This window comes from Lygodium microphyllum, chromosome 30, assembly GCF_053477565.2.
Source record: "Lygodium microphyllum isolate KBCC chromosome 30, Lygodium_microphyllum_v1.1.10, whole genome shotgun sequence".
Classification (NCBI taxonomy): domain Eukaryota; kingdom Viridiplantae; phylum Streptophyta; class Polypodiopsida; order Schizaeales; family Lygodiaceae; genus Lygodium; species Lygodium microphyllum.
Genome location: NC_141164.1, coordinates 45,316,483 through 45,330,820, shown reverse-complemented (window position 1 = coordinate 45,330,820; position 14,338 = coordinate 45,316,483). Strand labels below are relative to the sequence as shown.

Sequence of the window (14,338 nt, the reverse complement as noted above, 5' to 3'; positions counted from 1 at the left end):
CCTAATTTTACATTTGCATCTACAGTAGGAATTTTTTGTGTTTTCAATACTTTTCTTCATCAATCTCTACTCCAACTGGTGGTTACTACACTCAGGATCTATCTTAGGTGGACAACACACATCGACGCCTCCCCCAATCTACTCCCACAAGAGCCATTGGCTATTAGACAGCTCTCCCCTTAAGCATTATGTACATCTTCTCATTCATTTACAGCATTACTTCATTCACTTTCAAGTTCTCTTTATGTTTGTATTTGTGTTTTTGTGTTTTACATTGTGTGTTTTGCATGTTGCATTTAGGGTGTGCATTTACTGCATTACTATTTGAGTTATTGTGTTTCAATGACGTTCGTACATTTTGTATTTTCTCTGTGCAAACCCTAGTATATCTTCACACGCACTTCAACCCCTACACTTCATAGTCAAATAGAATAATTTTTTGTTCAATGAGTGAAAATTGAATATGGGTCAATAAGTTAGCATCCCAATGGCATAACGTTGAGCTACACATAAAATCACCACCAAAAAAATAATTTAAAAGATGATGTTAGATATGCTCAATACCCCACCCTCGTAAGGTGCCACCAATGATCCATGGTGCTCTAAGTTATAAGGTCCCCCATTATAAGAAGAAGCCATGTGTGAGCATGGACATTTATGTGACCAAATGGCAAACAGGCAACCTTTGTAGATCTAGCCTTTGGGTTAGATAGAGTAGTTATGTTATTAACAACTTGAGGCACAATGCATCGAGTTGCAGGGTGTAGGAGTCATCAAGGGCCTCTATTTGGGGTCCGGAGGCCACGTAAGAGGCCTCTAGCTGGGGGGATCTCAAGGCGGCTAACGGCCCCCTTGACGAGGGATCTGGAGGCAACACCCCCAGCCCGACAGTAAAGGGAACATTCCTTGGCCGACTAGGGAAGGTTCATAATATGGTTGGACATGCCGACATAATATGGTTAGACATACCGGCCAAACTACATTCTCGGGCTATAAAAGAAAAACCCCTCCAAAGCCATCAAAAATCTATATTTCACATTGTCAAAGTTCTTCCAACTACCCTTAAGCTCTTCACCTATCATCTGCTTGGATCGCCATCTAAGCTTCATAATGGAAGTGCACACGTGGACAAAGCCATCTTTGTATCAGCTCGTTTGAAATTAAATCAGTCTCTGTTATTCTCATATTTGCTATGTGTTCTCTACTCCTTGCTCAGATTCTGTCCACTATGCCATGTAATTTCTTAAGATTGTAGGCCTCATTGAGACATTCTTGATGGCTCCGACTGCACAAGAGGGTCAAAGGTCTACATTCCAGAAATTCTCATTTCTTCATTGACTGAACATAGAATTCAGCATTTAAAGACTCATTCACAAGGTCTGGGTGGTAGTGTTGTATTGGTCAAATTCTGTGTTCTGATCTGCAAATCCACATTCACTATATTATCTTCTTTCTTTGGCATTACATCTGTATTAAATCTTGACAGAGACCTTTTTCTTCCATCATGGAATCACAAGCAACTCTGTCAGTATGATAGATTGATGGAACCCAAGTACAAATTCAAGAATCAGTTGACTTGGAGATGATAATCCTGTCGCACATTGTGTTTTGATACTCTCAAGGAGGAATTCCAAGAAGCTAGATTGGCTTGGGATAAAGATTTCCTGCATATGAAATACAAAACGAAATTGTCTTCTGCAATCCAACTGATTAGGAAAATATCACAAACAATTGTGATTATCCTCTTGCTGAGCAAACACCCTTCAAAGGGTAAGGAGGCCCAACAAACAACATAACAATCCAACAAACAACATAGCAATCATGGAGCTATTTCTCAAACATATGTACAATCAAAAACTATTGCAAATTTTCTCCACCCTTCTTTGGCAAACAGAAGGTGCACATTGTTCCATAGTTCTCAACAGCGTGTGAATTTACTCCTAGCTCTAGGCATGATGGACATTGCATTGGTAGTGCAGCTCAAAATGCTCTCCCGCAACTTGTATGCAGCCCAGAATGGGGAAGAAACAGCTGAAAATGGTAATTTTCACTTTCCCTTGTTGCATGCGAAAGTTTTGTGCTGATCTTCTAATTATTTTAGTAATCAATGAGTATTAAATAATCATTGGCCTGCCCCAACTTTAAGATCTTATGTTTTTCAAAACTTTTTGGCCAAAGTTTCACATTTAATCTAACCACTCTTTTGGCCATCAAAGTAAAAGTTTCAGTTCTAATCCTTGGCAATGAATAACTCAAATGGTCTCTCAATCTCATGATTCCTAACCGTGTAGAGCTGACGAGTGAGACCATGACCTGCAGAACCATCATCATCCATTGGGTTTGGTGCAAATGTGCATTTTGCCACAAGGAGTAACGAATTCCGTTGCTCATATGATAAATGCCATAAATAAAGCTTTGCAGGATTATATGCCACAGCTTATTATGTCTTTTCTAGATGGCATACCAATAAAAGGGTGCACACAAGAGGACAAAGATGAAGAATTGGATGAAAAAGGATGTAAGAGATTTATTGCAAAACACAGCACAAACTGTGAAAGGATCTTGACTAGATTGAAAGAAGTGAATCTCACTCTTTTAAGTTAGAAGTCAATCTTTGGGGTAGGTAGGTCACATGTGTAATCCGTATAGAAAATAGCCATCTCTAGCTAAGATGGATGCTATTGAGAGAATGGATAAGACTTACACATCAGTATGGAGATTTTTGGGAGCTTGTGTGTTTTATCTCATATGGATTCCACACTTTGCACATATTGCAGATGCCCTTCATTAGTTGTTAAGAAAGGGGCAAAATTTTCGGTGGAATAAAATGCACACAAAGGCAATGAGAAAGCTAAAAAATGTATTGCAGACAACACCTCCATTAAGAAAGGACGATTATACAAGTGGAAGACCCATCATTATTACCATTGACATGAATCCTATAAAGATTGGTTGGGCTGAAGAGGCAAACAAGTATGTTGTAAAGTTTGGGGCTAAAGTGTTGAGTTAATGGCAAAGAAAGTATCCGCATATCGAAAGAGAGTTGTGGGGAGTAATTACAACCTTGGAGTGTGATAAAGAGCATTTTATTGGATCTTTGTAGAGATGGATTGCTTACCGCTTCTTGGTATGATCACTATGTATTCCACTCTTGACATTGCTATGCTTCGGTGGATTGCCTATATTAAGTCCTTGAATCTGAAGTTCGACATATATGAAGTAAAGACAATCCAGTGTGACTGATATACTTTCAAGAATGAGAAATGAGGATGAAGAAGATATGTTTGACCACATATGTCTCTCCAATTGAGACTTTTTCAAAGGAGTTGTATGAGGGTGAATGGCTGCAAATTGGACAATAATTGGGCACTTTGACAAGAAGGAAAGAATGAACAGTTTAGAATTTAAGAGGATCCATAGAAAAGCATATAAATATTTCTTAAGAACAGATTTCTATGGAAACACCCAAAGTACAGAAGAGGAACCCGACTGCAAGTAGCATGTGATAGAGATACTCGACTACAAATTATAAAGGAGTTACATGAGAGCTTATGGGCTGAGTTTGGGCCTCATTTCAAAAGATAAAAAAGAGATATTGATGGAAAGGAATATATAGGGATGTCTTGCAATTTGTGGAGACTTGCACTACTTGTCAGATGTATTCTTGCGACATAACCCACTGTCTATGCATTATAAGTGGGTAGTGGACTTAGTAACCCTACTTATAGGTTTATGACAAATGAGGTACATTGTACTTGCACAAGAAGATCTCACAAACCAAGTTAAAGGTTAAACTTTGAGGACAAGGACTACTAGTGTTGTATGCAGGTTCTTGTTGGAAGATATGATATGTCGATATGGATGTGTGGAAAAGATCACAACTAATACAGGACAGCTAGATGCAAATGAAGCTAGAGAATTCTTCTTTAGGGTGGGAATTACGCTTGCTCTCACATCAGCATACAATCTTGAAGGAAACGGAAAAAGTGAAAGAGCACACCTACTGATTGTTAAGGTCTTGGCAAAAGCATGAAGAGGGACTACTTCCATACGTTTTGTGGGCTGATCACACTACTCATAATGCTACTACAAGTTATATGCATACAAAGTTGATGCATAGACAAAAGCCTATCATGCTGATAGAGGAAGTTATAGCTACATTGAATGTATTACCTTGGAAAGAAGGAATGAGCAGAGAAGAGCTTCTTGCCCTACGGATTCAACAATTGGAAAGAAGACCTAAAGATATAGAGCTTGCAGTGATGAGGTTGAACAAAGCTAGGTTAAAGAACAAAGATAGGTTTGGTAATAAGCATAGACTTCATTTGAGAGCCGTGGAAGGAGATTGAGTACTCCTATGTGGTAATGGCATGGATAATCAGCCTAGCATTGTCAAGAAGATTTTGAAGAGATGGTTTGGTCCTTGCATTGTGAATAATACATATGACAATGCTAACAATTCTCCCTGCAAGCTTAATGGGATGGAGTTAAAGACCCCTATAGCTAGAAAGAGGATGAAGATGTTCAAAAGAAGAGATTCTACCACCTATGAAGAGGATGAGCATGGCCTTGAGACTCTTCATGATGGCATAGAAGAGGAAGAAGAGGATGACAATGAAGATGAAAAAGATGGTCTTGAACCTACTAAAGATTAAGAGAGATTGCACATGCCTGAGGATGTGTAGGTTTAGAGGGGATGGATGTCATGTGGCTACAAGTATAGTAATTGAAAGCCATGAAAAAGCTCATCTACAAGTATTTCAACAACATGTGTTTAGGATGCTAATTGCCTTATTTCATAATGACTTGAACCAACATGGTAACATGATATAATGTCCTTTGCAAGAGCCAGCATGTCAACAGGGTATTAAATCTTGTGCTGAGTTCTCACCTTAGCTTGCTCAAAGGATATGAGAGGAAACTATCTTTGGACATAAGAGGCACTCTACTCAAGTTAACCCCATGCTTTTTGTGGAGTGGAATCATGTGTGGGAGGAAAAAGTATGGGCTGCTGTTCAGGACAGATTTGTGCCTGTTTTTGGGCAGCAGAAGGCGTGGATTTTGGGGGAATGTGCATGTCTATGGACGGCTCATGATTGGGACTGGTAGAAGGAGCATACTTTAGGGCTAAGATAGAAGGAAACCACAAGGCATACACTTCATATATGAAGCTGAGCATTGAGTTATACTTCAGATCTTAACAAGGGCTGCTTTGTAGACTCTTGTATGCTGAAATACACTGCTGTACACACAGGGAAACAGGGCAGCACTATTGTTATACATATTGGGCTGATATTGCTCTTACGTAGGGATTTTTGTATGTATATGGCCTATTATAGAACAGGACTGTTCTTGAAGCATAAAAGCATTGTATGCTACCATAATGATGTATATGGCTTCCGGCTGATATTGGCTATGTCCATAATGAAATATGGACCCCATAAATTATGTATATGCTGGTTATGATTTCAATTTATAAATCTTGGATGCTTCTATGAAATACATCTTGGTTTTGAGCCCTACTTCTTGAACTCGTCTCATAACTATCATCTCTTCTCTTCTTGTTACAAGTCTGAAACTTGTTTCTCCTTACTCTGAGCTCTTCTTACCCAAGTCCATGTGACTTTTGGCCATACACGGAAAACCCCCCGACGACACACTCCTGATAATAAGATGTGTAAGCCCTTGCCTAGAGCAAAGCTCTTAATTTTCATAAGCTACTCTTCCAAAGCCAAGGTATGCCAATCATATGAACCCCATTCGAACTACATCCTAGTTGGGAGAGATGTCTTTCATGAGAAAGAGAGAGATCATATACCCGACCGCACCAATTGAGCCCTCTTCTTCTATCTCTTCACTTCAACTTCACTAAAGTTCCACTATCGGAGCCAACCCTACTCCCAACCCTTGACCAACCTACAAAGTCTCTGATTCCACAGCTCCTTGCTAGAACATATTACCTCATTGGTACCAACAAACCATGAGGGATTTTGGGATCCTTTCACTGGATTTTATCTCAAGACACTTTGCTAGGCTCGCAACTACATCCGTATCTTCATCCATCTTTACAACAAATTACATAGCATACTCTAAGCGAAAAAGTTGGTAGGTTGTCCTGAAACATTCTAAGGGGCAATTAGCCATGGAAGAGGAGCTAGAGAGCATTGATCAAAATAAAACTTGAACCCTGGTGGAGCACCCTAGCCACAAGAATGACATTGGGACTACATGGATCTTTTGTACTAAGCTCAAAGCTTATGGAAATTTGGATAAATACAAGACTCGCCTTGTCATGTAAGGATTTCACCAAAAATCATGGCATAGATTATAAGAAAATGTCATGGAGATGTGTATTTTCAATGCTTAGCTTTTGGCATTATTCAACTGTGCACATATGAGGTACACATGTGAAGTGTAGGTCAATTAAGTCACGGTGATGGTTTAAGTAACCCAAGTGGATAGCGGGTAACATCGGCAAAAGTTGTACAAACTTCAAAGTTATGTCCAGTAGGTACTTGTGGATACTTGGTGTCAATTTGGGGTCTAGGCCATTAATTGCCCATTAAAATTAAATGTCCCATGAGGGTTAGCAAATTAATTTTCAGAATTTAAATTCTGAAAATTTAATTAAACAAAGCTGGAAATTACAATTAGAAGGCTGCCAACTAGCCATATCAAGGCTCAAGTATCAATCAAGAGCACCTAGCTCTGTTACCATGTATGATGTAAGGGATTGCTAGAGCAAACAAAGAGAAACACAAAATGCATCATATATGATAAGCACAATGTTATGATTGCTCTATGAAGATGAAGGTGTATAGAAGTGATGGCTAATACAAGGTGTCTCAAACCTCCGTGTCTCCATGTCCAAGACAGAGATGAGCTGAGTCCGGTATCAGAGATGTCGAGAGCAACCCCAAGAGTCACTCTTACTTGAGATGGATCCCAAAACACAGCAGCAGCAATCCACAGCGAATGATGATGACATGGGCTGCGGCAAAGGGGGTGAAACATGTTCTTCTAGGTAACAAGATGTCAGTGTAGACTCCAGGTAGAGAAAACACACGAATGCAGGCAGAGCAAGAGATGATGACATAGCTGATGACAACAGCAGGTCTGCGCTGGCAACAACACATTTCAGAAAGATGGCAGCTCATGATAGCAAGGTGGCAGCAACTAGGCAGGGCAGAAGCCTTTGGATAATGGGCGCCAGCTCCTGGTGCAATAATGGCAGCAAGGATGATCAGGAATGATGGCTGATGGTATTAGTGATATCAGATCCCTGGCCGTACAGTACGGCAGACTGGTCGGACTGACCAGTCGGATTGCCACGTGGCAGTCCAACCTGTACTGGTCACAGCCGACCTGTCTATTCTGGGCGCATATTTTCTGGCTATTTATAGCTGATGTTCAGCACAGTCTTCCACACTTCTGATCGCAGGTTTCAGGCTGGAGATTCGTGCAGATTACAGTTCTGTTTGCAGATTTTAGGCTGGAGATCGTGCAGACTATAGCGGACTTCGAGGTGAACAGCAGGTTGCATCGTCGAGGTGGAGACACGCAATCCTGCGCACTATGCACGTGTACATATCTGCATATCTTTGTATACAGCACACTTTATACAGCAGATCTTCATCTTCCACTCTCTTTCTCTCTCTCTCTTCTCTCTGCATTCTCTCTCTCTCTCTCGGTCTTGGTCCCACGCTTCCGCATCGCTACACTCTGACATGGTATCAGAGCAGTGAAGAAGGGCTGACTGAGTGAAGAACCTACTTGAAGAGGAGATTCCATCGCGACACAAGGCTGTGTTTCCAACATTCGAGGGCGAGCGGAAGGGCTGCACATCGGAACAAGGCTGAAGCGAGCGTGGGCGCGCGGGAAAGGAGTCCAGTTGGTGAATTTGCTACTGTTTGCTGCTGTCTGAAGAGGAAGAAGGCTGAGTTTTCAGCTTTCAAGTGCAAGTTTTACTTTTTCATCGCCTCCGGCAGGTGAAGAAGTTTCGAGACGCGGAAGAAAGAGCCCTAGCAGGCTGCGTTTTCACAGGGTCAGAGGAGGCTGCTTTTGCGTTTTTGAAGGCATTACAGGTGAAGATGTCTACAGAGATTGACTTGGAGTTCCAGACGATTATGGATAGGAAGGTAAATGTCTTACCGCCTCTTCCTGCAGATCAAAAGCTCGATGGCCATAATTACCGCATCTGGCGCGTGATAATGTTGGCCACCCTTGAGTCTTACGATTTGGCGGAGCTTGTACAGGAGGAGATTGACCGGCCCTCGATGAGAGATGAGTCCAAACTCTCTTCCGATGCTCGTGCGGAGTTGGCCAAGGCACAATCTCACTGGGACAAACTGAATGCCCGGATTCGTTCTTTTCTTTGTCTGTCTTGTACTACAGCCATGATAGCCCACATCGAGCACTTGACGGTGGCTCGGGAGATATGGCTGGAGCTTGATCAGATGTATAACCGGATGACCCTTATGAAGTGGGTTTCTTTGGAGGTGCAGATGCGAACCTTGTCCGTGACCAAGTCTTCTTCGTTGCGGGAGCACATCAACAAGCTTAGACAGCTTCAGATGCAGGTTCAAAATGCGGGGAAGCCGATTTCCTCCGAAGACATAGTGATCACACTCTTGTCCCAGTTGCCGCCACGATTCGGTGCTTTCTACTACACCCTTATTGCCTTAGGGCGTGAGTCCACTCTTCGGTGGGAAGAGCTGGTTCCTATGGTCTTGGACCAAGAGGAACAACTGAAGGGACAGCATGCTTCCCAGTTGGAAGCCTTGACAGGTCAAGCCTCTCAGAAGAAGGGGAAGGACCAAAAGAAGGAGGACAACAAGTCAAAGAAGGACAAGGAAAAAAAATCCACATGCCATATTTGTGGAAAGACCGGACATTGGAAGAAGGATTGCCCCCACACAGACAATAAGGATACGAAGGATTCTGGAGCGGTGGCTGCACCCTCATCAGCTGCATTTCTTCATCTAGCTGTCATTGAGGACTCTACACCGGAGGCTTCTGATGTTGCGATGACAGCTCCCCAGGCTCGAGAGTGGATCGTTGACAGTGGTGCCTCCCGGCACATGACTCCTTCATCAGTTGGTATTGCCCAGTTGCGACCTTCGCGTGGGCAGATTCTCATCGGAGATAGCTCTTCGGTGTCTATTGCAGGCCGGGGTGAAATGCAGCTTATTCCAAATGGACGTGGTGGTACTCATACCTCAGAGGTCTTGCATGTGCCAGGTTTGGAGTATCATCTACTTTCGGTTCATAAGATTTGTTCACTTGGACTTTTGGTGGAGTTTGACAGTGATTCGGTGCGAGTCCTTGATCGCGGGTCAAGGAAGGTTCTGTCATCAGGATATGAGAAGAACGACATCTACAAATTGACGTCTTCTACCGCTCTCCCTACTCTTCTTCTTACCTCTCACACACAGTCAGAGCTATGGCATGCTCGGTTTGGTCACCTCAACTATGATTATCTTCGGAGGGCGTCGCGTGGACAGCTTGTTCAAGGATTGCCGGACATAGTGGTGAGCCAGCAACCATGCGTCTCCTGCATTCGTGGGAAGCAACATAGGGATGCGATTCCCAACAAAGCTTCGCGGCGGTCTTCTTCCCCGATGGAGCTTGTATCTACAGATCTTTGTGGCCCTATCAAGAACGAGTCCTTAAAAGGAAGCTCGTACTTCATGTTGATCGTAGATGACTACAGCAGGATGACTTGGGCCTATTTCTTGGCGTTGAAGTCGAAGGCTTTCTCCCATTTCAAGGATTGGCTTCTCTTTGAGGAGAACCGATCGGGCCGGCGCTTGAAGACCTTGCGATCCGACAAGGGTGGTGAATTTGTTTCTAATGAGTTTGCTCGTTTTTGTGCAGATAAAGGCATTCACCAGGAGTTTGCTAACACCAACACTCCTCAAGAAAATGGCATTCTTGAACGGAAAAACCGAAGTGTGATCGAGATGGCGCGCACCATGATGGAGCACCGACAGACACCTCAGTTTCTGTGGGCCGAGGCTGTGGCTACTGCAGTCCACATCCTTACCCGATCCCCCACTTCGGCCGTTGATGGGATGACACCTTTTGAGGCTTACTTTGGGACTAAGCCCGATGTTTCTTATTTCAGGGTTTTTGGATGTGATGCCTATGTTCACATTCCCAAGACTCATCGCGATAAATTTGAAGCAGCTTCCCGAAGACAGGTGTTTGTTGGCTACAGCTCTCAGTCCCAAGGCTATCGTTTGTATGATCCCGTCAAGCAGGATGTGTACACCAGTCGAGATGTGCGGTTTGTAGAGGTTCCGGCCATAGCAGCGGGTGAGGAGCATCCTGTTGTTGGAGATCCAGGGGAAAGTTGGGCTCGGGCTCCCGAGACAGTTTCTTTGGAGCCAGCGCCTTTTGATTCCGATTCTGTTTCGATTACAGAGTCTGCTGTTCCACCGGTCACCCCCGAGGAGTTACTACCAGTGGATATCCCAAAGTCTTCAGCTGATGGAGAGAGACGAGAGGAGAGGTCCGGCCTCCTCCTCGTTGGGCCCGTGACGCACTCCGAGATTCAGGGATTGAGGGGGTCCCTGAGGAGGGGGGTCCGCAGGATGGTCCGCGGCGGTCACGGAGGCACCAGGCACATTCTACGAAGCTTGTTTGCTCTAACTATTGTTTGATGATCCGTGTTACGCAGGATCGAGAGCCCACCTCCGTGAAGGAGGCTTTACAGTCCGCACCATGGAAGAAAGCTATGGAAGCCGAGTTGGAGGCTATTGAGAGGAATGGCACTTGGTATCTCATGCCTCGCCCCTCGAATAAGAAGGTGATTGGCATCAAATGGGTCTTCAAGACCAAGTACCTTATCAATGGTTCTTTGGACAAGCACAAGGCTCGCCTTGTTGCTAAAGGTTTTGCTCAGCGCCCAGGGATTGATTGTCATGATGCTTTTGCCCCCACTGCTCGTATGGCAACTATTCGAGCTATTCTTGCCTTGGTTGGCCATAGGAGATGGCCTGTCTACCAGTTGGATGTGAAGTAGGGGCGCTTCCCCAGGCTCTCCTTCGGAGACATGCCACATCCCTCAGGCTTCTGCCCCGTCCAGGCTCTGAGAGGGGGCGTTAGCGATATCAGATCCCTGGCCGTACAGTACAGCAAACTGGTCGGACTGCCACGTGGCAGTCCGACCTGTACTGGTCAGTCGGCTGCATGCAGCCGACCTGTCTATTCTGGGTGCATATTTTCTGGCTATTTATAGCCGATGTTCAGCACAGTCTTCCACACTTCTGATCGCAGGTTTCAGGCTGGAGATTCGTGCAGATTACAATTCTGTTTGCAGATTTCAGGCTGGAGATCGTGCAGACTGCAGGGGACTTCAAGGTGAACAGCAGGTTGCATCGTCGAGGTGGAGACACGCAGTCCCGCACACTGCGCCTGTGTACATATCTGCATATCTTTGTATACAGCACACTTTATACAGCAGATCTTCATCTTCCAGTGTCTCTTTCTCTCTCTCTCTTCTCTCTGCGTTCTCTCTCTCTCTCAGTCTTGGTCCCACGCTTCCGCATCGCTGCACTCTGACAGATGGCTGGGTGAGAATGATCATGATCAGTTATGACGTAAGGATACCCACAACATGTCCTTTTACAGGAGAATTTTTGGGCATTTGTCATACTATCAAATATAAAATGCCTTTTTCATGAATAATTGTTTTGGAGGCTCTTTTTGCGGAGTTAGATTGGGCCAAAATGCACGGTGCATTTCCATTAAGTGAGGCCAGTTATTTTACGTGCTGAACACAAGTTAGGTCACCTGGTGACAATGAGGCTGGAACAGCTGTGTTTTGGGGTAGAACATCTGTGTGGACAGTCTAAGCAGTCCCAAAGCTCATGGAAGCATTACAGCAGCAGCAAAGGGCTGTGTTTGGATGTAAAGAAGCAGCACGGATGCTTGGACTAGTTGTGGATGATGATGTCCCAGGTTGGACAGGAGTCGTGGCAGGCTGGCATAAGTTGATCACCCTCAAACTGAGAAGTACTGATGGGACTCAGACAGGAGGAAAAATGGAACCTCCTGACTCCCGAGTCCCGTATATAGAGTTGGGCATCCAACAAGAAAAGTTAATTCAATTTTGGCCTGATTGAGCGATGCAGTTGAGATCTCGTCAACAGATAAACTATGTCCCTTCATCCATCTAGACTCCAATTTCCAACTCCTCAGTTTTGCATGTTTTTCATGCAAAAAGAAACTTAAAGCCATCCCCACAAAGCACACTCCAAACACCATAATTGTGGCTGCTTGTTGCAGTTAAAACCATGTTTGACCACCAAGAAATTTTTGCCCAAAAACCTGTATCAGACTTTCATCTTCATTAATTTGCCTATGTCTAGACAAGTTCAAGTAATGAATGTATGCATCTTCTGCACTAAGAGAGAATTCTGCACTGCAGTAAGGTCTATGTACACCACAAAGGATTGGCAACTGGAAAAGATTATGGAAATTCAGCAAATCACCATGAAGAAATCAAGGTGAAAAGTTCAAGGAAAAAGTTGAACACTTGGGATCAAAGCCCAGGAAAACCCATGTACACCTTAGCCTAGAATGCGGTTATACTAGGTCACAAAGACTGATCTTGAAATTCACATTCTAAGGTGCATCTGAGTGTGTCTTATTACTGCAGATCTGAATTCTTAGAGTAATTGGTTAATTCTAATTCCTAAACATGAGTATATAACACCTGCCTAGCACTCTAGACCCTAAACCCAGGGCAAACCAACCAAGAATTAAACTTTGAGAGTACACACAAATTAATCACCTCATCCAGTGTCAAATCCCCAACTCGAAGATAATCATTGTTGTAAAAACTCTGCAAATCCCTGCCCTGTGGGAACAACAATTCTTCAGTATTATTCTGGCTTTATCTTGTACAAAAAACTCTCCCCTAAGTTGACATAATTGTCACTGACAAAACATTACCTATCATGCAAAGCCACCAATACTCCATCCCGTGTGCGTGAGGCATCAATTTCAATGCAGTCTACAGGCAACTTCAATGCAAGATTAAATGCTGCAATCTGAAAGTCAAATTGCCTTAATTAGACAAAAATCAACATCTCTAATGCTACTTTGTGTGAACATCATAAATACTGAACAGATGCAACCTGAGAATGAGTAAACCATAAAGCATTTAACAATCAGAGTGTTGTAAACCTGGAGTGTGAGACATGTTTTAGATCATGAAACTCATGGGGCATCCCTACTTGATTATTCAATCAGGCCAATGTATGCCATGTCTGGGCTGAACGTATGGGACATCAACCCTTCTGATGGGAGCTTGACCCAACATGCTGCTGGTCCCAGGCTCAAGGGTGGGCGTTTATTGGCTCTATGGTTGGGAGAAGAGTCAGATGTCCATTCTTCTATGTTTCTTCCTCTATTCCATAGATACCAGGAATGGAGGGCGGGGAATGGGCAATGCCATAGGAACAGGGAGGGAACGGGGTATTAAAAGATACACAACTAAGAATTTCTTAATGGTCTGAAATAAATATTTGAAAAGCATACAAAGACAAAAGCATCCTTTTAAAAACCATATTGCACTGGTAAAAGCACAATGAATGATGCACCGTATATCAACTAATAAGACCTCATTTGTGGGCTCCTCTACTACCTCATCTCCTAGGGCTCTAGAACATGCTCTATGTTAAGGTATTAAGCCAAAGAAGGTGCATTAACATTAAACCTTTCATTAAGTGAATTAAACAGCCCCAAACTGAAATGCACAAGTGTGCTTCAATGTCCCATTAGCAAAAAAGCTACCCTAGCCTATCTTCACATGGTATTAGATCCGGTGCAAAGTATCCTCCAGCTATCATGGAGGCTTGATTTGTGCAAGATATACAAGCGACACGTTGGTGGGTGAAAAGTACTCAGCCTTGGATTGCGCATAAAGAACAAGCACACACAAAACCTTGTGTTAATTCTTCTCTTCGCTTCAAGAAGTGCTGCCTAGTGAAGTTGGTGGTGTAAGTGGGAGGGAGTTAGGGAAAACTGTAGTGAAAAAGCAAAAAAGCAAATGCTACATATGGACAATTACTACAAATGGATTCATCCTTGAGAATATGGTTAGCATCAAGAAAGGGAGAATCATAGCTGAGCATGTAGGGGTTGTATACCTATCGAAAGTGAAAGACATAATACATGTCATGAATGCATGAGTATATGGAAGGAAACTTGATCAAATTTAAGTAGGTGGTGGTGCACAAGTCTATGTGATCACTAAGGAGACAATGTTGCAAATGCATTTTAAGATGACAAGGAAGTCCATGTCTAAGGTTAAAATGGCTACCAACGC

At 43.4% G+C, this 14,338-nt stretch overlaps 1 protein-coding gene across 5 annotated transcripts in view; it reads right to left on the bottom strand.

Annotated features, from left to right (window-relative positions):
- The window catches only part of GDPD4 (PLC-like phosphodiesterases superfamily protein), a 97,454-nt gene that overhangs the window by 9,410 nt on the left and 73,706 nt on the right, over positions 1-14,338 (bottom strand). For 4 of the 5 annotated variants that reach the window (XM_087672646.1, XM_087672645.1, XM_087672644.1 and 1 more), the window contains 2 exons: positions 12,961-13,058; positions 12,800-12,860 (listed from right to left, as the gene is read on the bottom strand). In XM_087672646.1, coding sequence (XP_087528772.1) covers positions 12,800-12,860; positions 12,961-13,058 — 159 coding nt within the window. Of the gene's footprint in view, positions 1-12,799; positions 12,866-12,960; positions 13,059-14,338 lie in introns of all 5 variants that reach the window. The other variant, XM_087672647.1, reaches the window with a different exon arrangement.